Source organism: Jaculus jaculus, chromosome 7 (assembly GCF_020740685.1).
Source record: "Jaculus jaculus isolate mJacJac1 chromosome 7, mJacJac1.mat.Y.cur, whole genome shotgun sequence".
In the NCBI taxonomy this organism is placed as follows: domain Eukaryota; kingdom Metazoa; phylum Chordata; class Mammalia; order Rodentia; family Dipodidae; genus Jaculus; species Jaculus jaculus.
In genome coordinates, this window is record NC_059108.1 from 154,241,108 (window position 1) to 154,260,655 (window position 19,548).

At 52.6% G+C, this 19,548-nt stretch overlaps 1 protein-coding gene and 1 long non-coding RNA gene across 6 annotated transcripts in view; one reads left to right on the top strand and one right to left on the bottom strand.

Moving 5' to 3' along the window:
* Window positions 1-346: 346 nt before the first annotated feature.
* On the bottom strand, window positions 347-3,585 carry LOC123462090. The gene is made up of 5 exons (XR_006638109.1): window positions 3,462-3,585; window positions 2,205-2,290; window positions 1,586-1,614; window positions 1,329-1,499; window positions 347-979 (listed from the first exon to the last, which is right to left on the bottom strand). It is a non-coding gene; the product is annotated as an uncharacterized LOC123462090 (long non-coding RNA).
* Window positions 2,527-19,548, top strand: part of Clmn (calmin) — a 105,169-nt gene continuing 88,147 nt past the window's right edge. For all 5 annotated transcript variants that reach the window (XM_004665550.2, XM_045154154.1, XM_045154155.1 and 2 more), the window contains exon 1: window positions 2,527-2,635. In XM_004665550.2, the coding sequence (XP_004665607.2) occupies window positions 2,554-2,635 (82 nt within the window). In that variant the 5' untranslated portion in view covers window positions 2,527-2,553. The remainder of the gene's footprint in view (window positions 2,636-19,548) is intronic.

Consider the following 19,548-nt stretch of genomic DNA (forward strand, 5'->3'; position numbering starts at 1 on the left):
GATTCCGTGTAAGCCAGAGAGCCAGAGAGCCAGAGGGGGAGGGGCCATTCTTGCATGATTTTATGTGTTCAGTGGTGCTGTGGCTGGAAGCCAGGCCCTGCGCATGGTATGCAAGCGCTCTACCACTCAGCTGTGCCCCCAGCCCGCTTGCTCTTTTATAATGACTTGCTCCTGTGAAGACAGCCAGGGTCCGGTGAGAACTTCCTTAATCTTTTCCAAGGAACATACCCAGCAAGATCTATATCACAACTCTTTTTGAAAACTTATTTACTTATTTATTTGCAAGGAACAAGAGGGGGGGGGGGAGAGAGAGAGAGAGAGGGAGGGAGGGAGGGAGGGAGGGAACAGAATGGGCACATGTGCCACTTTGTGCATCTGGTTTTACATGGGTACTGGGGAACTGGCCCGGGGTCATTAGGCTTTGCAGGCAAGAGCCTTAACTGCTGAGCCATCTCTCCAGCCCCTATATCACAACTCTTAAGGTTCCCACTAGCTCTCATTGCCACCCTAGGGACCATGCTTCCAGCACATGAACCCATGGGGACAAACCACATGCAAACCATAGCACTGGGGGTGGTGAGGACCAAAGAGTGGATACATGTAATTGACATATGAGGGTCTGACATGGCAACCAGGCTAGAGATACTGTGAGCTCCTAAGGGGCTCAGAGACCCTGAAGGGGCCACATTAGTTCACTGGATATCCAAATACATTGTAGAGGTCAGCTCATAGTCAGTGCTGGCTTCTAGGCCACTTGGAAACCACCTAAAATTCCTTCCATTTTGATACAAAGCAAAGCAGTTATTTAAGCTGTTGGTCCAACATCCGGTACACAGTTGGGATTCAATTAAAGGTGATCTTGCCTCCTCCGGCCCATTCTCAAGAACAGTTATCTTTGTCTTAACAAACAGCTGCTCCATGCCAAGTTCCAGACCATCTATCTCGTGGTAGAGATTAAGTATATTTTCCCAGAAATTTGCTTTGTGAAAAAAAAAAAAAAGATTTTCAGCCCAATTCCTGCCTGCAGCAGCAACTCGAGAAAATGAATTAACATCTGATGGCCTCAAATGGGCCACTGAGGTGATGCCTAGTAACCACCAGCTAGGCTTTGTGGGAGGAAGGAACAGACCTGCTCCCTGGAGTGTGAGGTGACCATAACATGAATCAAGGCAGGAACAAGATGATCATGTCTCAGGCCCCAGGACTTACATCCAGGCAGCCATGCAGACACCTGGTTCTAGGGAGGCCATCTTTCTCCTTCAGCCTCAGCTCCCAAGATCAGCACTTGGGGACCCTTGCTCACCTCCACCTCCTCCCTGGTTCCTTACCCAAGCCAATTTTCTCTCCTCTGGAGTTGACTTTGATCTGTCATTCTCCACTATCTGGTTATCACGTTAGCGATGAATGACCGGTCGCTCACTCCTTCACGGTATACTCCTCTTGGGGACACAGGTATGTTCATGGAAGGGCCTCCAGCCCTGCTTGACTGCTGGCCTTCCCTTGTGCATGACAATGACCAGTGGGCCTAGGATGCCTGAATGCCCAGGGAGTGCCAACCCATTTTCTTTCTCTTGGCATACTCCACCTTGAAAGCCGCTTTCTGGATGGCCTCAACTGTCCAGAAAGGGACAGAGGTTTGGAGTAGGAAGCTAGGGCCCGGCACCCCTGTCATTGCTCAGCCTTGAGCAAATTTCAAGATGCAGGGCCGGGCTCTTCCCGCCGGCTAAGGAAGCTACAGGACCCCTGGCTGTGGGTGTACAGGAGCTCTCGGCCCCAAACAAGTTCTTGGGTGAGAAGACCCAGGGTCCAGAAGAGGGACCAGAAAGGCCTGTCCTTTTCAATAAAAACGCTAGAAGGTCACTTGGAGACTCAGTGGCCAGGACTCCAGAAGTGCCCACTCCTGGGAGAGGAGCTGTTTCTTATGCCTCCTGGACAGAACCTGGGTTCAAGACTCAGGTCATTCAAGGAAGGAGTTCCTTCCTCCCAAAGCACCCCTCCCCCGCCACTATTTAGCCCACATGCCATTCTCCCAGTCTCAGTGGCGTCAGGACTGGACGAGGGGCCTGGACTGTCTTTGGAAGAAAGGACCGGCACAGACCTGGGGAGGGGGGGTCGTAACCACCACGGATGAGTAAGGGGCAAGCCTCCTTCTGGGACGGGGGGAGGGGCGCACGGGGTGGTTTGCGTCACCCGGCCCACCTCACCTGGAGACATCACAATCTGGGGGGAGGGGGGCTGCGGCCCCGCGCCTCATCACCATCCCTTTACGACCAAACAATCCAACACGCACCTCGACAAGAAAAAAAATAATAAAGAGAGAGAGCGATCCCTGGGCCAGCTCCTCCCGCCCCGCCCCGCCCTCCTCCCTCCCCGGCCCGGGGCCCCCGCCCCCGACGGGGCAGTGAGCGCGCGCCGGGCGCCCCGCTCCGCCGCCCGCGCCCGTCCGCCCGTCCGTCCGCGGCGGGGGCGGCCCCGATCGAGCCCGCCCGCCCAGGCCCGCGGCGCCCTCGCCGTCGCCCGCCCGCCCGCGCCCCGGCCCGCCGCGCGCGCTTCATGGCTGCGCAGGAATGGGACTGGTTCCAGCGCGAGGAGCTCATCGGGCAGATCAGCGACATCCGCGTGCAGAACCTGCAAGGTAACGCGGCCCCCGCCCCCCGCGCCTCGCCGGGGCCCTGCCGCGGGGTGGGGGCGCAGGGCCCGGGGTGGAGGGTCGCCGGCCTCGCGGCCCCGGGGTGGCCCAGGGGGTGGGGCGGCGCACGTGCGTGCGTGTGAGTGTGAGTGTGTGAGTGTGTCCGCGCGTGCGCGTGGGCTCCCCAGCCTGGTTCGGGGGGCCGGCACCCCCCCCTCTCCCGCCGCCGCCGCGGAGTTTGCAGAAGTTTGGACGCGGACTGCCTGCCCGTGGGGTGGCGGGGGGCGGGGGGCGGCGGCCCGGGTCCGGGAGGGAAGAACGTGCAAGTACGCGTGCGTGTGCGCGGCGAGTTGGCGCACTTTTCCAAGGACCTCGGAGACCCGGGAAGGGGAGTGAGGGGCGGCGCCGCACCGGGTGGGCCCGAGCCGCGGAGAGCTCCGGACGGGGTGGGGCGGGGTGGGCCGGACTGTCCACCGCGGGCCAGGAGTCCTTCCCCCCTTCACCCAGCAGCCTGAGCAGGAGCGGAGACCGAAGCCCACGCGCCCAAGGCAGCTTAGGCCGGGGGAAAGAGACACTCCTGGGGCGTCCTTGTCTTACAAGGGTCCCCAAGACTGTGTCACCTATGAAGTCTATCTTTCCAAAGATTTTCTTTTTCAGTGTACAAACTTAGCCAGCACCGACATACTTGGAGTAAAATTAAAACCCCGTAACCCTGATAACTTGTGCCCCAGCCCAGTGGGATGCCCCCCAGGGCCCCTGTCTTCCACTGGGGCGGGGGCTTTGCTGGGCTGGACAGAGCTCCACTTCCGGCCTCTCTTCCCCCACTTGATACCTGCACAGGGGAAGTTTCTTTAGGCACTTCCCCTGCAGGCTTGCAGGTGTATAGAGTCCAAGGTTGGGGTGATCGGGAACCCCCTGGGAGGGCTGGGCCACAGGGGCTTGAGCGCGGATGTCCCCTGGCCAGTAAGTAGAATAGGAAGCCCCAGCAGGCAAGGGTGGTGGCTGGGGGAGGGGAGCAGTCCAGTTTAAACGTTCCACCTGAGAGAGCGTTTCCTGGGAGCTCACGTGGACCTGCTCAGGTTGGGCAAGGACAGTGTAGGCAAAGGTGACCTGGAAAAGATTAGGGAGTCTCTTGAGGGTGGGGGTGGGAGACAGTGTACTGTGGACGCCTCTGCCGTTTAGCTACTGTGGTTCTTGTGTCCAAGGAGGGCGGCTGGGGGAAGGGAGGATGTGGCATGTTGAAAATGACTCCTTTTGATGACAAACCCAGTGCCCAGATCCTGTTGCCCGAGAAGCACAGGCATCTGACTTGGGGGCGGGCACTTGGGCATTCATGTGTTTGTTGAGATAGCATCTACTTTGGGTTGTCAGGGGTGTGTGTGTGTGTGTGTGTGTGTGTGTGTGTGTGTCTGAGGCAGTCACTAGGAACTTAATGATCACATCCTAACAGCTTGGTTCAACAAATTAGAGATGGTTTGTTGTGAAGGAAGAGCAGAGGGAGAGAGCTCCTCAGAAATGGGACACTTTGAGACCTGCTTTCAAGGTTGGGTAGCAGTTTATGAATGGGTCTCTTTCTCTCTCTCCTTCTTGCTTGCTCTAGAATGAATTGATTTCATTGTATGCAAATTTCACAGATGAACTTTTAAAAAATTTTTGTTGTATGTAGTAAATGGATGTATTCTTTTCTAATTTTTATTTATTTATTTGTTTGACAGAGAAAGAGGGAGGCAGGGAGAGAGAGAGAGAAAGAGAGAGAATGGGCACACCAGGGCTTCCAGCCACTACAAACGAACTCCAGACGCGTGAGCCTCCTTGTGCATCTGGCTAACGTGGGTCCTGGGGAATTGAACTTGGGTCCTTTGGCTTTGCAGGCAAAAGCTTTAACTGCTAAGCCATCCCTACAGCCCTGAACTTCTCAATTATTACGTACATATCACATGTCTCATATATGTACATAAAGTATAAAGTTCACCGATTTTAAGTGTAAGCACAACAGGTTTTAGGTATGGGGTGTACTCAGGTAATTGCCCCCCACATATAGATTTCCAGTGCTTTAGAAGGTTGCTTCATCTTCCTCCCATTCAGCAACATCTCCCATCCTGCCAAGGGACCCTTTATTCTGAATAGATCTCTTTTTTTGGCTGTAGATTCATTTTGCCTCTGGGCCCGGATATGAAGTGGAATGGGGCAGTGTGATGTCTTGGACCTTGATCATTGCGATGTTGGTGTGATCTGCCCATGTTCTTGCCTATGGCTGTATGCGCTGAGTACTACTTCTCTCTGTGGGTGCACCACCATGCGATTATCTGTCCATCTCTTGAGAGGACCGTGGGCAGTGCAGCCAGCAGTGACCCAAGCCAGCTGCGTCATTAGCTCTGTGGAGTGCTGAGTCCCGCTTTGCCGGGTGTTGCAAAAGGAGGCTGCGCTTGGAATTGGGGGCAAGAATCTGCCTTCTTTCCGCACCTCCCCCATTTCTGTCTGTGGACTGGAAGCTTAATAGACATATTCTTTTTCTTTTGCTTCTGTGGTATTCAGCAGATCCCAGCTAAAAGGTTCAAGTCTAGAAGGCTCTCCACACTGAGCCCGGAGCATCTGCAATGCCAGCTGGTGGATGTCAATAGCCCAGATACATCGGGATTCCGGATGGGGTCTGCAACTGGGGCCTTGTTCATCCCAGCTTGGGCGGGCTGTGGGCAGGGGTGGCAGGCGGAGCCCGGCAGGGAGAGCTTTCAGAGCTTGTGAGGATTCTAGCACAAGTGGCCGAGGTGTCATGGTTGATGGCGGCTCAGACAGCATCTGTAATCACGGTACCCATGCGTAGGCCGCTGCTGCCGTCGGGTTGATGAGATCTCATCACCCTCCTGCCCCCAGAGCGGGGTTGTTCTGAGGTCAGCAGTGAGGCCAGCCTGAGATTAGGCCTCGGGATGGTTAATGTTGGGTCTGAATCTTCCTATGTCTCTGCGTGTTGACTTGGATGCCGGCTGGCCTGTATTCATACGCTCCTCTGAGGCCTCTTTCTCTTCCCCCTGACCTGTGGGATTCTGGAATCCAAGCGGTCGTGATTGTGATGTGGAATGGCATGCCCTGAGGCATGCTGGGATGGAGACTCGGCCAGTCTTCGGACAGAGGATGGAGAAACATTTCCTCTCCTCTCCCAGGGGTCCATCCCTCTTTTTCCGTGTACCAGAAGCTCAGCAGATGAAGTCCTCAGACACGAACGCATGGTGGCTGGGAAGGTGGGGTGGGGGCTGGGGGGCTGGGGCAGGGTCTCTCTGGTCACCGACTGTCTCAGGGTCCCTTGCAAGGAAACTGTTGGCTCAAGCTGTTAAGCCTTTTCGGGGAGGAAAGCTGGGAACTGCAGAATGCCCACAGCCTTGGCTTGCTGCCCCCCACCCCTCACCGGTCCCTGGAGCCCCGGGAATGGAGCTTAGAGGCAGCTGGTGATGGGTCTGTTTCTTAGTTCTCTGTGGACAGAGAGAGCCTCTAGTGGCCTTCAGAGGACAAGTCTGCTTGGCTGCCCCTTTCTCTCTTTGCCTCAATGTCCAGCTAATGTCCATTCTGGGCAAGGGACATCCAGCCAGGGTTGAAGGTAATCCTGTTTGCGTCGGACCCTAAGTCCATAGCCCTTCTGTGTTGGGCTTGGCAAGTGTGAGCTGGGCGCATCCCAGGAGAATGGAATGCTTGTTCTTTCTCTACCACGGGAGACTGACACTGTCGTAGGCACCTGGACAAATGGGGCATCAGTTCCCGATGCAAGCAAGCAGTGTGGCGGCCAGCTTCTGCTGGGCTCCCTCCTGTTCTTCTGGTGCCTTTGGGCTTCGATGCTGTCATGCCTGACCTCATTTTTTAGAGCACCTTGGCTTGGAACTGGCCTGGTGGAGGGCAGGGTAGACATGAGACTGTTGTGTCAGTGTTCTGAGGTGCTGATGGCAAGCACACTGTAGTCACACGCATGCATGTACAGGCGGTGGGGCTGTTAGCCTTGTGGCTAGAAAAGCTGCAGAAGCCCCTGGGAGGAGAGGCCATCGCCCTTGACTTTGGAGGCTGGTCGTGAACCTGGCTGCTCCCCATCGGGTGGTGCAGAAAGGGAGAGAGCCGCCGGTTTGGCCTGCAGGAGTACATGGCCTGCATGTTCTGGAAAGATCAGCTAGCTTCTTACTCCTTCCGCTTCACTGCTCCAGGCCCAGGCCCTGCTTCTGCTACTGGGGCTCCGGGTGGCTTCTGCTCCATTTCTTTCACACCCCTCTACCCCCCACCACCCGTGTCCCTGGTAAACCCTTCTATGGGTTTTGGGGCCTAAGGCAGAGCTTCCTGACCTGTGGGTGGGGGATAGAGTGAGGAGCTGGCATTAATTTTTTTCTTGGGGAGATGTGAACAAACATCCCTTCACTCCACACAGGGCACCACTGACAGACCAAAAGAACGATTCCACCCAAATCTCCCTTGGTGACCAGTGAGTGCACTGGGTTTACTTAAGGAGCATGGTGCTAGGTTATTTACAGGATCCGAAGGTGACCCCTAAACGGCTGCATCAGTGCAGTCTCACCTCAGCATGGAGGACAGCCTCTTGGGAGTGGTAGAGTTGGGGTCCTCCCCCCACTTCATTTGCTCTTCCACCTCCTATGAACAGTAGCTCCTCCTGAGACCTCATGCAGCCGGGGAAAGGAGAGGTGAAGGAGGGAGCGTGCTAAGTTGCTGGAATCTTAGCAGATAGTGACCTTGCTCTTCTGCGAGGGAACATCTTACAGGCCTGATCTTGTGAAGGTCTTCTGCTAGGATTAAGGTAATGGCTATGGGGCTGGAGAGGTGGCTCAGTGGTTAACGCGCTTGCCTGCAAAGCCCAAGGACCCTTGTTCGACTCTCTAGGTCCCACATAAGCCAGACACACAGGTAACATAGGCGCGCAAGGTCGCACATGTGCACAAAGTTGCACACACATCTGGAGTTTGAGTACCGTGGCTGGAGGCCCTGGCATGCCAGTTCTCTCTCTCTCGCTCATAACAAAATGATAATAGCCAGGTTATTCCCCGAAGACAGTGGTACACATTCCTGTGTAGCTCCTCAGTCCACTTCAGTCCACCCTCCACCTCTATCAGCAGGATTGCCATCTTGGAATACTGGGGCAAGACAAAGTCTGGATTGGATGCCTGTGGCCCAGTGTCACAAGCCTTCTGTGGTCTGGCTGGGAATGCCACATTACCCTTCTTTATTTATTTATTTATTTATTTTTTTCACATTACCCTTCTTGTTCTCAGCTGCCTCCACTCCTGAACCAGAGCCACCCCTCCCACTTGCCCATTTCTGTGATATCTAGATCTTTTGTGTTCCCTGCTCTGGGGTCAGGCCCCACTCCCTGCTCTTAGCATATAGGCTCTATTTAAAAAAAAAAAAAAAACATAAAAAATAGATTTTCAGGGTTGGAGGGATTGCTTAGTGGTTAAGGTGTTTGCCTGCAAAGCCAAAGGACCCAGGTTCAATGCCCCAGGACCCACATTAGCCAGATGCACAAGGGGGTGCATGCATCTGGAGTTCATTTGCAGCTGTTGGAGGCCCTGGCACACCCATTCTCTTTCTCTCTCGGTTTCTCCCTCTTTCTCTGATAAATAAATAAATAAAAATATTTTAAAAATAGATTTACAAAGAAAATCAGTTGCCCAGATTTTATGTCATCAAGGAATTGCCTGCCGGGTCACCAGCCCCTGGGGCTATTTTATTCCCTGGCATGATTCATCACGTGGTTGTTTCCTTCAGGCTTGACTGTGGTCAGGCCCCAGGTAATGAGCTATCTCTAGACCACAGGTAAAAGGTTTCATTCTGAGGCCGGTTTTTCTTGGAAGGGATTTTCTTGTGCAGTTAGGAAAACCACAGCCCAGCCCAGCCCAGGAGGCTGAAGGTCAGAGCCTGGGTCCTGATATTGTTAACTTGCGCTGCAACTGGCTGTAGGATCCTGGGGAAACTTTCACCTGCTGCGTGGTGGCACACACGCCTTGAATCCCAGCACTGGGGAGGCAGAGGTAGAAGGATCGTTGTGAGTTCAAGGCCAGCCAGAGACTACATAGTGAATTCCAGGTCACCCTGGGCTTGAGTGAGACCAAAAAAAGAAGAGCAAGTTGGGTCAGCAGGAGCTCAAAGCTGCCTGGGAAAGTGCAACTGCAGAGGCAGTGGGTGCTTGCCTGCAAAAACCATTTATTTGCATCCAGTCCTTGGCACTGGAGCCACGGGCTGCCTATGTGTGGCTCTGGGCTCTCTGCTCAGCACTGCTGGCTGTATTCCTGGATTCTTTTCCTTGTCAAGTGCTGGAGATACACGTCTACCCAGGGGCCTTGCAAAAAAAGGCTGCAGTTCATAGGCTTGCTACAGAGGCCACAGCCACATATATGGTATGCATCTTTGGCTTGGCCTTAGCCAATCCAAGTGGGTGAGGTTTAGTGACCAGACTTTGATTAGGGCAGCTTTTGCCTATGTCTGTACCCAGGAGTGTTCAGGGCCAGATAAACTGGAAGCTATCTTGAAAGTGGTTTGCGCATAGTGAGGGACAAGCCCTCCATCCAGAGGTGGCTGACCTAAGAAGAGGATTGACCACACAGGGCTAGCAGCACGGTGTCCATCCGAGCGGCTTGGCTTTGTGCTGTCCACGTACCCTTATCAGGGAGGCAGAACAAGGGACCCGATCCCACCTCTCTGAGGGAGAGGCCTGGCTTTCAGGAACTGCCTCCGCTGGCCAGTGGAACACTTTGGCATTTCATATACTTATTGGAGCAGTAGAGGCTCTGGGCAAAGTCCTCTTGCCTGACAAGTCACAGGTCACCCCTGTCCTGCGTCGGAGGGGGAGAGAGAAAAATAAAGTGATTGTCTTTTCAGTGTTTGAATCATTGTAAGTGAACTCCCAGTTTCCATAGAAACCTTTCTTCATTTCTTCTTTTGGTGCCTCTTTCAGTCTAATGCTGGTAAACTGTGTCAGTCATAGAAGGAATCAAGGCAGCTGATCTGTGGTCAGAAGTGTGCCTTGAGAAAACGGACTGCCTTTCTTCCTTGTTGATAAGTTTCCTTTCCCTTTTTTAATGTTTTTCTTGTGGAGTAAGATTCTCAGACTTCAGCCCACAGGCTGAAGTGGCTCACTGCCTGTGACTATAAATAAAGTTTTATTGGAGCACAGACACACCCATTCATTTGCATATTGTCTAGGGCTGCTTTTGTACCTGGGGCAGAGTTGTGTAGTGAAAAGTAACCACAAAACTGAAGGTATTTAACACTTGTGCCAAAAGAGAGGAAAGACAAAGGAAGGAAAGGGGGTGTTTCATACAGGTGCCACCTATGACCGGTTGCTGGGTAAATGTTTTACCAAGTCAATTGCTGTGTGTTGGAAGTAGCCCAGGATGGTGGTCACCAAGTTGCCCCAGACCTCAGACTATGCAGTGTCCTGGGGAAGAGTGTGGCAGTCACCTTCTCATTGCTGGGACAAAAACCCCCAACAAAATGCAGCTGATGGGAGGAAAGGGTTCGTTTCAGGCTTATTTTTTTTTCTTAGTATTTATTTATTTATTTAAGACAGAGTGTGCGTGAGTATGGATGCACCTGGGCCTCCTTGCCACTGCAAACAAGCTCCAGATGTATGTGCCAGTTTGTGCATCTGGCTTTACACGGGTGCTGGGGAATCAAACCCAGGCTTTTAGGCCATGCAAGCCAGTGCCTTTAACTGCTGAGCCATCTCCCCAGCCCAGGCTAATAGGTTGGTGGTTTTATTTGTTTTTGAGGTAGTAGCTCCAGGCTGACCACAAACTCACGGCCATCCTCCTGCCCCTGCCTCCAGGGTGTGGGGATTAAAGGCCTGTGCCACCACGCCCTCTTCCAGGTTTACAATTTTTTTTTCAAGGTAGGGTCTCACTCTAGCCCAGGCTAACCTGGAATTCAGTATGTCTCAGGGTGGCCTTGAATTTATGACGATTATCTGCCTCCCAAGTGCTGGGATTAAAGGTGTGCGCTCCCATGCCCGGCTCCAGGCTTACAGTTTTGAGGAGAAGTTTCATCATGGTGGGAAATACAGGGCACATGGGGGAAGCAGGCTCACATCTTGTCAGATACCTAGGTGGGCAATATTGGGCTTGTAGGTGGACTAATAAACCCCACCATTCACCCTTCAATGACACACCTCCTCCAGCTCTACCTCTGCATCCCAAAGCTCTTAACAGGTGGGGAGTGAAGATGAGGTTTCATTATGCACACCTCACTGTGAGGGACACACTATATCTGAACCACCACAGAGAGGAAACTTGTGTGCTTATGTCCAGCATGGACAAGCACTGGAGGTCTCTTGTCAGAAGTGTGGCAGCCTAGGAGACTTCCTCCAGGTGGTGCGGACTATATTTCTGAAACTGCAGGGAGGCTTGCTACGGGTCAAACTGTGCAGCCCCATAGACACCTGGGATGGATTCTGTGGCTGCTATAAATGGGCATAGATGCTTGAAGCCTAGTCCAGAGCTGGGACTCCAAGGTCGCCACCCTGCACTGGTCCCTGCGGAACCCATGCACTTGAACTTTCCTTGTATTTTCTCCCCGGGATTGGCTGCTGCTTGGAGATTATAGTCCAGGGCCTTGAGGATAAGCAGATTCCCTGGGGGATTTGGGGGGAAATTATGGAAGCCTGGGAGTCATTTTCCTGATGAACAGTAGCAATCTGAGGTCTGCAGCGTTCAGGGAGGAGGGGCTGTACACGCCTGCGCTGCTCCCCCTCTGGGGCTTCTCACGCAATGATATTCATATTCCTCTCCTCTTTTAGACTATTTTTAATCTGCTATGCTATGGCATACTTAAAAGGCATGCCGTGAGCCCTTTAAGCCAGGAACTGAGGCGCTGGCTGAAGAGGAGGCTTGGCGATGACCTGCCGTTCAGTAATGGAGGGACCTGAACTCAGGTTGCATCATCCACTGCCTCCCTCACCGGCATCTCCCCAGGCCATGGAGCCTCACCTTCCTGGGCCCAACCCAGCCTTGTTTTTGTGCGCTGACATCCTGTCACCAAGTACCAAGCTGTCCACCAGGGTCTCCAGGTCAGATTCAGTTCTGCAACCTGAGACCGCTGACCCCCACCAGACTGTCCTTCAAGGACACGCTCTGCCGCGGTGGCCCCGGGGCTTTCGGCAGACAAATGGATTCCTAAACACTGGGTGTCACTCCTGCTTACACGCCTTTCCGCTTCGCTGCCCCTGTGTGCCCACGTTCCTCCTGCAGAGAATGAGCAGCCATGGCCATGCCCAGAAACAGCCTCCCTGGACCATGTGTGCACCCACCTCTGGATAGCCTCGGTTCACCTTTGCAAAGCGCCCCTCCATGCACACGTGTTCATCTTCGTCCCTCCCCAGCCCTTCACATGGAGGAAGCCTTCTTTTCTGAACTGCTGTAGGCTGAATACCGCTCCCCCTTGATGTGTGTACCCTAATTCCCCAAACCTGTGGCTGCGTTCTTTGGTAGACACGTTAAGCAAAGTCTCTCGAGGTGGTGTGACGATCTTGGATTATGCACATGGGCCCAGCTAATCTCAGCTTCCTTATAAGTGGAAGGCAGGAGGCCCCGGAGAGAGGAGTAGATATGATGTTGCTGGAGAGGGCAGCAGCCCAGGAGTGCTGGCCAGGAGAGCAAGGCAGTGGATACTCCCTTCACATTAGCCTGTGGCGGCAGCTACTTTCTGGTTGCTGGAACCAAAGCCCAAGCAGAGGAAAGGATTTTTTTGGATTAGCATTTCAAAGGGGAAGTCTGTCCTGGTGAAGAAAGCTGAGCCAGACAGCCGGCTTCACATGTTCCCATCAGCAGAGAGGAAGCAGAGCACTCACCTGCGCCAAGGTAGGGGGGAAGGGAACTGTAACACCAAAGGCTTGTCTCCAGCAAGGCCTCGCCAGCTGGGACCGAATGTGAGGCTTAATTACAGACCCATGAGTCTATGGAGGACATTTTACACTCAAACCACCCACACCTATACAGCCTGTTTCAGACTTCTGGCTCTGAAGCAACCAACAGATGCTATGTGCCATGTTACACCATTGCAGTAAGAGGACCTCACATGCCAGTGAGAAACGCGGCTGCGCGCGTCCCCTGTTCTGCACTTCTTCCAGCACACCGCAGGTTTTCGTGACACCCAGGATGGTGGCAGTGAGTGTGAGCTGAGAAACCTGGCCGGGCTGCCTGGCAAGGGGCAGACAAGGACTTGAGGGACGAGGGGAGAAGAATACTTGGGCCAGTAGAGACTGTGCCAGGGAGCCAGATGCCAGGGGGAGAGTCAGGCTGTGGTGTTCCCTGTCTGTGCTTGGTGGCTCTGGCTCACAGAGCATGTCCTGTCACGTGGCCTCGGGATCTGATGTGACGGTTGTTCTCTGATCTGTCTCTTGCCAACGCTGGAAGTGCTGTTAGCCCCGACCACTCAAGTGCTGGATGTTGTGGGTAACAGTGCTCCCCAGATCAAAGTATGTTTAGAAGACACAAGGGCAGCGTTAGGCTAGGAGTTCAGACAGTTCCCAGCTTTGATTCCATCACAGCTACTGAAGGCCCGAGGCTCACGGGAGGCTCATGTGTAGGGTTCGCAGTCAGCGTGTCACCACGGAACCACACGCCATGTCTAGCGCAGCACCACTGACAACAGCGAAGAGCCAGGAGCCCGCCTGGGTCCTTCCTCACCAGCAGGCGCATGGAAAATGTGGAGTTTTATTCAGTTGGAAAGAGAAAAAGACATTATTAGATTGTTGCAGAAAAGTGGATGGAGTTGGAGGTATTAAGTGAAATAAGTGAGACTCAAAGACAAATATTGAATATTTTCTCTCATAAATAGGATGTAGATTTAAAGTGTGTGTGTGTGTGTGTGTGTGTGTGTGTGTGTGTGTGTAGGACATGAAAGTAGAAGGGAGATTATGTGGGAAGAGGGAGGAAATAACTGGATGGGGGAGGGAGAGACAACAGAGGGTGATGGATGTAGATAGGATCAAAACACATGTAAGGGCTGGAGAGATGGCTTAGTGGTTAAGTGCTTGCCTGTGGAGCCTAAGGACCCTGGTTCGAGGCTCGGTTCCCCAGATCCCACGTTAGCCAGATGCACAAGGGGGCGCACGCGTCTGGAGTTCGTTGGCAGAGGCTGGAAGCCCTGGCGCGCCCATTCTCTCTCTCTCCCTCTATCTGTCTTTCTCTCTGTGTCTGTCGCTCTCAAATATAAAAAAAAAAAAAAACACATGTAATATGTACATAGAAATGTCATTTTGTACAACAAATGTTTGCTGGTTAAAAAGTGCATAGGGAGGTGGCTCAATGGGCACAGTGCTTGCTGGACAGGCGTGAGCCCCTGAGTTCGGGTCCCCAGCACCTCTGTGAGGTGGTGGAGCGCATCTGTCACCACAGCACTAGGGAGACGGAGCCAGGAGGACCCCTAGGGCTCATTGGCTTTCTAGTCTTTCTGTCTGAATCACTGCGCTCCAGGTTCAGCAAGAAACCCTAACTCAAAGAATAAGGTGGGGAGCACCTGAGGAAGCCCCCCAGTGTCGAACCCTGGCCTCTGCACATGTGCTCACAGAACGCGGGCACAGTAAAATCCTCATGCCGCCTTGCTGTGGTCGCCAGGTCAAGTGGCCTCATATGGTCGCTTTAGGCTTGTGTCGCTGTCCCCTCTTCTTTCTCCCTGCTCTTTGGTCTTGTTTCAGTCTTCATGGGATGTTCATGCATCTGGACAGGTCAGTGCTTTTAATAACATGGACACTCTCTCTCTCTCTCTCTCTCTCTCTGTCTTTAAATCTAGCTTCTGTAGATGACAGAAAATATTCACACTGCACTGTCTCAAACACAAGGCAAGGGGCTGCTGTAGCTGAGAAGCCCCCATGCCTCAGCCCAGCTGCTGCATTTTCAGGCTGCCTGGGGGATGCTCCAGATACGTTTTGGGCATCTGTTGCAGTACGCAGGCTCTCCCACAGGCTGCGTATGGGTGGGGTGGTCATATTGGACAAGAGGGCACTGGCGTTATGATGATGGCGCTGACTGGGTGAGCATGGTGCAGAATGCTGTGCCCAAGGGCTGGGGGCTGAAACCAAGGCTGAGTGAGCTGGTCATGAGTGCCAGCTACTCTGCTGATAAGTGGTAGGACTAGGAGTTGGGGTGAAGTCTGCAAAGATGAGGCTGGGGCAGAGGCAGAAAGAGGGAGCTAATGGGGACCGGAAGGGGCAGCGGGGAGAGAATTGACTGGCGTTCTATCGAGGGCCGCCTGAGAAGGCCATTGAATTGGAACCCAGAAAGAAGCCTGGACACAAGCAAGTGATATTGGGCAAGAAGTCAGCTGTCTGGGGCTGGGACTGAGCACCTGGGCTCATTGAGGCAGCTTATTGTACACCGGTGACTCCACCCAACACAACGGAAGTCAAGCTCTCAGCTGACCTTCCCTGAGAAATTAAAGAAGAATAAATTCATCTTACAAGAGAGTGAGAACTCCCAGGAGACCAAAGAGCAGCATAGGAAATGCCAACCCAACTCGGCTCTGAGCTGCCTCAACCCAAATGATGGTGAGAATATACAAGGAAGGAAGGGGTGGGGCTGAGGTTCAGAGAGATAAAGTGAAAATCCTGAGAGGCATGGGGACAAGGACACCAGTTTAAAAGGTTGAGGAGATGGGATTCCCATAACCTTGGACAGTGGCAGAAGTGACCACAGGTGGCCAGTGGAACCTCCTCCTGTCCTCTTCATCCTGGGTTATGCATGTAGATTGTGAAGCAAGAGGACTGGGGTGAAGAGATGGCTCAGTGGACACATTGCTTGCCGGGCAAGCCTGACAACGGGTCTAAGTTCGAATCCCCGGCTCGCATGTGGATGGCATTTCATGGGAGGTGGAGGCAGGTTTTCCTGGAGCAAGCTGCTTAGTTAGACCAGCTGAAATGGTGAGCTCTGGGTTCAAGTGAGAAGCTTTGCCTCAGTAAACAAGGTGGAGCAGTAGAAGGCAGCTGACGTCCATGTCTGGGCTCCACATGCATGTGACACATATGTGCACCGCCCACCAACCTGAACGTGCATACACATAAACGCTCACACCGCACACACCAAAAATAAACAGTAGTGTTTTTTTTTTTAAAGTAGAGTATCATTGTTGCCATTTAGGCCAGTTCACATTCTAGTGTCACCCTCTGAGGTTGGTGTTAGGTCTCCACTGTACAGGCACAGAGGCCCAGCGGGCTGGGAGAGCCCCTGTGACCTCTGAGCTTGATTTGATCTAAAGCAAAACATGTTACCTCCCAAGTCAGAGCTGAGGGCCTCAGGCACGGACAGCCCAGTGTCACCTTGGGTGATGGCCTAGGTCGAGTGCTCAGAGCTTTGTGGCCATGAGATGCATGTGGGGGACAAAGGCCCCTCAGTGTTGAGGGACCAGTGACAGGCCAGCAGAGTGCGCTGGGAAAGGAGGAAGAGCAGAGGGCATCACGTAAGGGTCACAGTCACGGCTGAGCCAGCCCAGATGACACTGCTGCCCTTGGGGGTGCTGATTCTCAACTGGCTTGCCAGGTCCATTCGGAGCTGTCTGCCAAGTTTACACTGGTCACATCTGCTTCGCGTGTGAATGGGGGGGGGGTGTCGCAGGGAGTGTGCATACTGGGCTCCGGCAGACCTGGGTTTGGGCCTCATGGGGTGCCTAACTGAATGAGCGATGGTGGAAATGCAGAATAATCCCAATAGGCCCCTGGCTGTCAGGACATCAGGGAGGTCACCCGTCTGAACCCATGTCTGTTCTCCTCCCTTCCTTTTCTCTTAAGTCCCCAACTATCCTTCCTCTAGAGGCTACCTTTTTGAGCTGATGACTTAAAAAACTTTTATTTATATATTTATTTGAAAGAGAGAAATAGGCAGATAGAATGGATGTGACAGGGCCTCCAGCCACTGCAAACCAACTCCAGACGCATGTGCCACTTTGTGCATCTGGCTTACGTGGGTCCTGGGGAATCAAACCTGGGTCCTTAGGCTTCACAGGCAAGCATCTTAACTGCTAAGCCATCTCTCCAGCCCTAAAAAGTATGTTTGACAATTTCATACATGAATATGATGTATTTTGACCATATTCAACTCCCATTGCCTCCTCTTGTCCCCTCCCTCACTGAGCTTCTTCCAGCTTGTCCCACTTTTTTTTTTTTTTTTTTTTTGTAAATGACCCACTGAGTCTAATTAGGGCTGCCTGTGTGGGCATGGGTGGACGGTATTGACCACAGCATGGATAACTTACCAGTGGTCACACCACTGAAGAAAATGTTCCTGGTTCTCCTGGCAACCATTAACTGCCAAATGCTCCCCAGGAAGAGGTGAGGTCTCCTGAGCCTCTCCACTGTCTGTGACTGAATGTTGACAGGCTCAATCTTGTGCAGGTTACCACCAGCTAATGACTTTGATATTTCCCTCTATGTGCCTGAATGAAATGTGCGCATGTGGGAGTCAGACAACAGTCTTGGGGATCAGTCCTTCATTGAGTTAGGGACTCTCTCATTCGTCACTGGGAAGGCCAGTCTTAGCTGGCCTGCAAGCTTCAGGATTCTGTTGGCTCCACTTTCCATTGCTGTAGCCACGTTGCCATCACAGAGACATCCAGCCTTACATGGGTGCTGGGGATTGAACTTGGATCAACGGGCCTGCAGAGCGAGTGCCTTTGCTGCTATCTCCCAGGCCCTCTCCTGTGATCCTTTTTTAAAAAAAATTAACTATATATTTTATTTATTTATTTGAGAGAGAGAAAGAGGCAGAGAGAGGGAGAGAATGGGCACGCCAGGGCCTCTAGCCATTGCAAATGAATTCGAGATGCATGAGCCACCTTATGCATCTGGCTTATATGGGTCCTGGAGAATCGAACCGGGAACCTTTGGCTTTGCATGCCACTGCCTTAACCACTAAGCAATCTCTCTAGCCCCTATGATTCCTTCTAATCTTTTTTATTTTAGAGAGAGAGGAGAGAGATAGAGAATTGGTGTGCCAGGGCCTCAGCCACTGCAATTGAACTTCAGATTTTTGCACCACCTACTGGGCATGTGCGACCTTGCACCTGCCTCACCTTTGTATGTCTGGCTATCTTGGGATCTGGAGAGTAGAACATGAGTCTTTAGGCTTTGCAGACAAGTGCCTCAATGGCTAAGCCATCTCTCCAGCCCTCGTATGATTCTTTTTTTTTTTTAATTTATTTATCAGACAGAGAGAAGGAGGGAGGGAGGGAGAGAGAGAGAGAATGAGCACGCCAGGGCTTCCAGCCACTGCAAACAAACTCCAGCCGAGTGCGTCCCCTTGTGCATCTGGCTAACGTGGGTCCCGGGGAATTGATCCTCAAACCAGGTCCTTAGGCTTCACAGGCAAGTGCTTAACCGCTAAGCCATCTCTCCAACCCCTCCTATGATTCTTTTCATAGTGTCCCGAATATCTTGAAATTCCCACTCATACTTTTCTATAAGTTTGTTTTTCTCTTTGTTGGACTGCATTAGGTCTGCCACCTGATCTTCTAGCTTAGATATTCTGTCCTCTCCCTCATCCATCCTACTGGTGAGATTTTCTACAGAGTTTTTTATTTCATTAACTGTGTTCTTCATTGCTAGTAATTCTGACTGGTTTTTCTTTATTATTTCTATTTCTCTATTTATGTCTTGTATTGCCTTCTTTATTTCATTAAATTGGTGTCCTGCCTCTTCTTTGATTCCTTTGATTTCCTCTTTGATTTCCTCTTTGATTTCTTCTTTGATTGTTTTCATGTGTTCTTTGACCTCTTTGAACATATTTATAATTATTCTTTTGAACTCTTTCTCAGGCATTTCCTCTAACTCTTTCTCACTGGAGGACATTTCTGATGCATTAATACTTTTAGGTGGATTTATATCGTCTTGCTTTTTAGTGTTTCTTGTGTTATAATGTATATATTTTTGCATCTTGGATTAAGTTAATGCTTGGATTTTCTAGCTAGCTGTGTATTCTTAGCTGTATCAATTGATTTGGTGTAAAATATTTTCAGGGTAGGACCTTAAGGTATTAGGTGTGGCTCTTAAGACTCTCAGAGTATCTACAAAGATGTTCTTAGGGGTTGAGTTTCCCTGCTATAGGAGTATTCAAGCAGGCTGAGTGGAATAATATACTGGTAGATTCTAAAATTTAGCTAAACACTGTACCCATTCCATCAAAAACAGCCCCGAGTATGTATGCAAGAGTAGTTATTATAATGACCAGATCCTCTATCAACAAAGAGGTTTAGATTTCTGGTCTGTTGAGGTATCCAAGTCAGCTTGTGACCAGGTGAGACCCTTCCCTGGTGCAATCCCAGTTACCTTGGGTGATTGTGGTCTCAGTTAAGTTGCTGCCTGGGTCGTCGGGCTGCTGATCTGATTTCTGGAGCTGGGCACTTGCTTTTCCTACGGGGCAAACTGAGTCGCTGCCGCCGCCTCTGCAGCTGTTGTAGGTGTCACCGCCGGAGCCCCCACCACTGCTGAAGCTGCCGTTGTCGTGTCCACCGCTGCTGCTCACCCCGAAGCCGCTGCTCTCCTGGGTCCGCTGCTGCTGGGGCCACTGGTACCGGTGCTGGAGCCGCTGAAGTTGCTGCCGAATTCTGCTCCTGCTTGGGTCCCGCCGTCAGCCCAAGTTGGCGTGGCCGGGTCCCGGGCTGCTGCTGTGTTCGCTGGAGCTGGGTTCAGGCGGCAGGGGAGGGGAGGGAGCCGCGGCTGTTCTGGTTGTATCGTGTGCTTTTACCTCGCGGTCTGCTCCTCCCTCCGTTGCTCGCTGCCGCTCTCCCCTCACGTTTCCCGAGTTGCGGAGAGCGCGGTGTGAGGGGAAAATCCCGCACCTGGCTTGTCCTGCGGCTCGAGCCGAGAGTCCGGCGGTTTTCTGCCGCTCCGCGGTTGCGGCGGGTAGCTGAGCCGCCCCAGAGCCGCTGTTCCCGGCTGTGCAGGCTCTGGATGC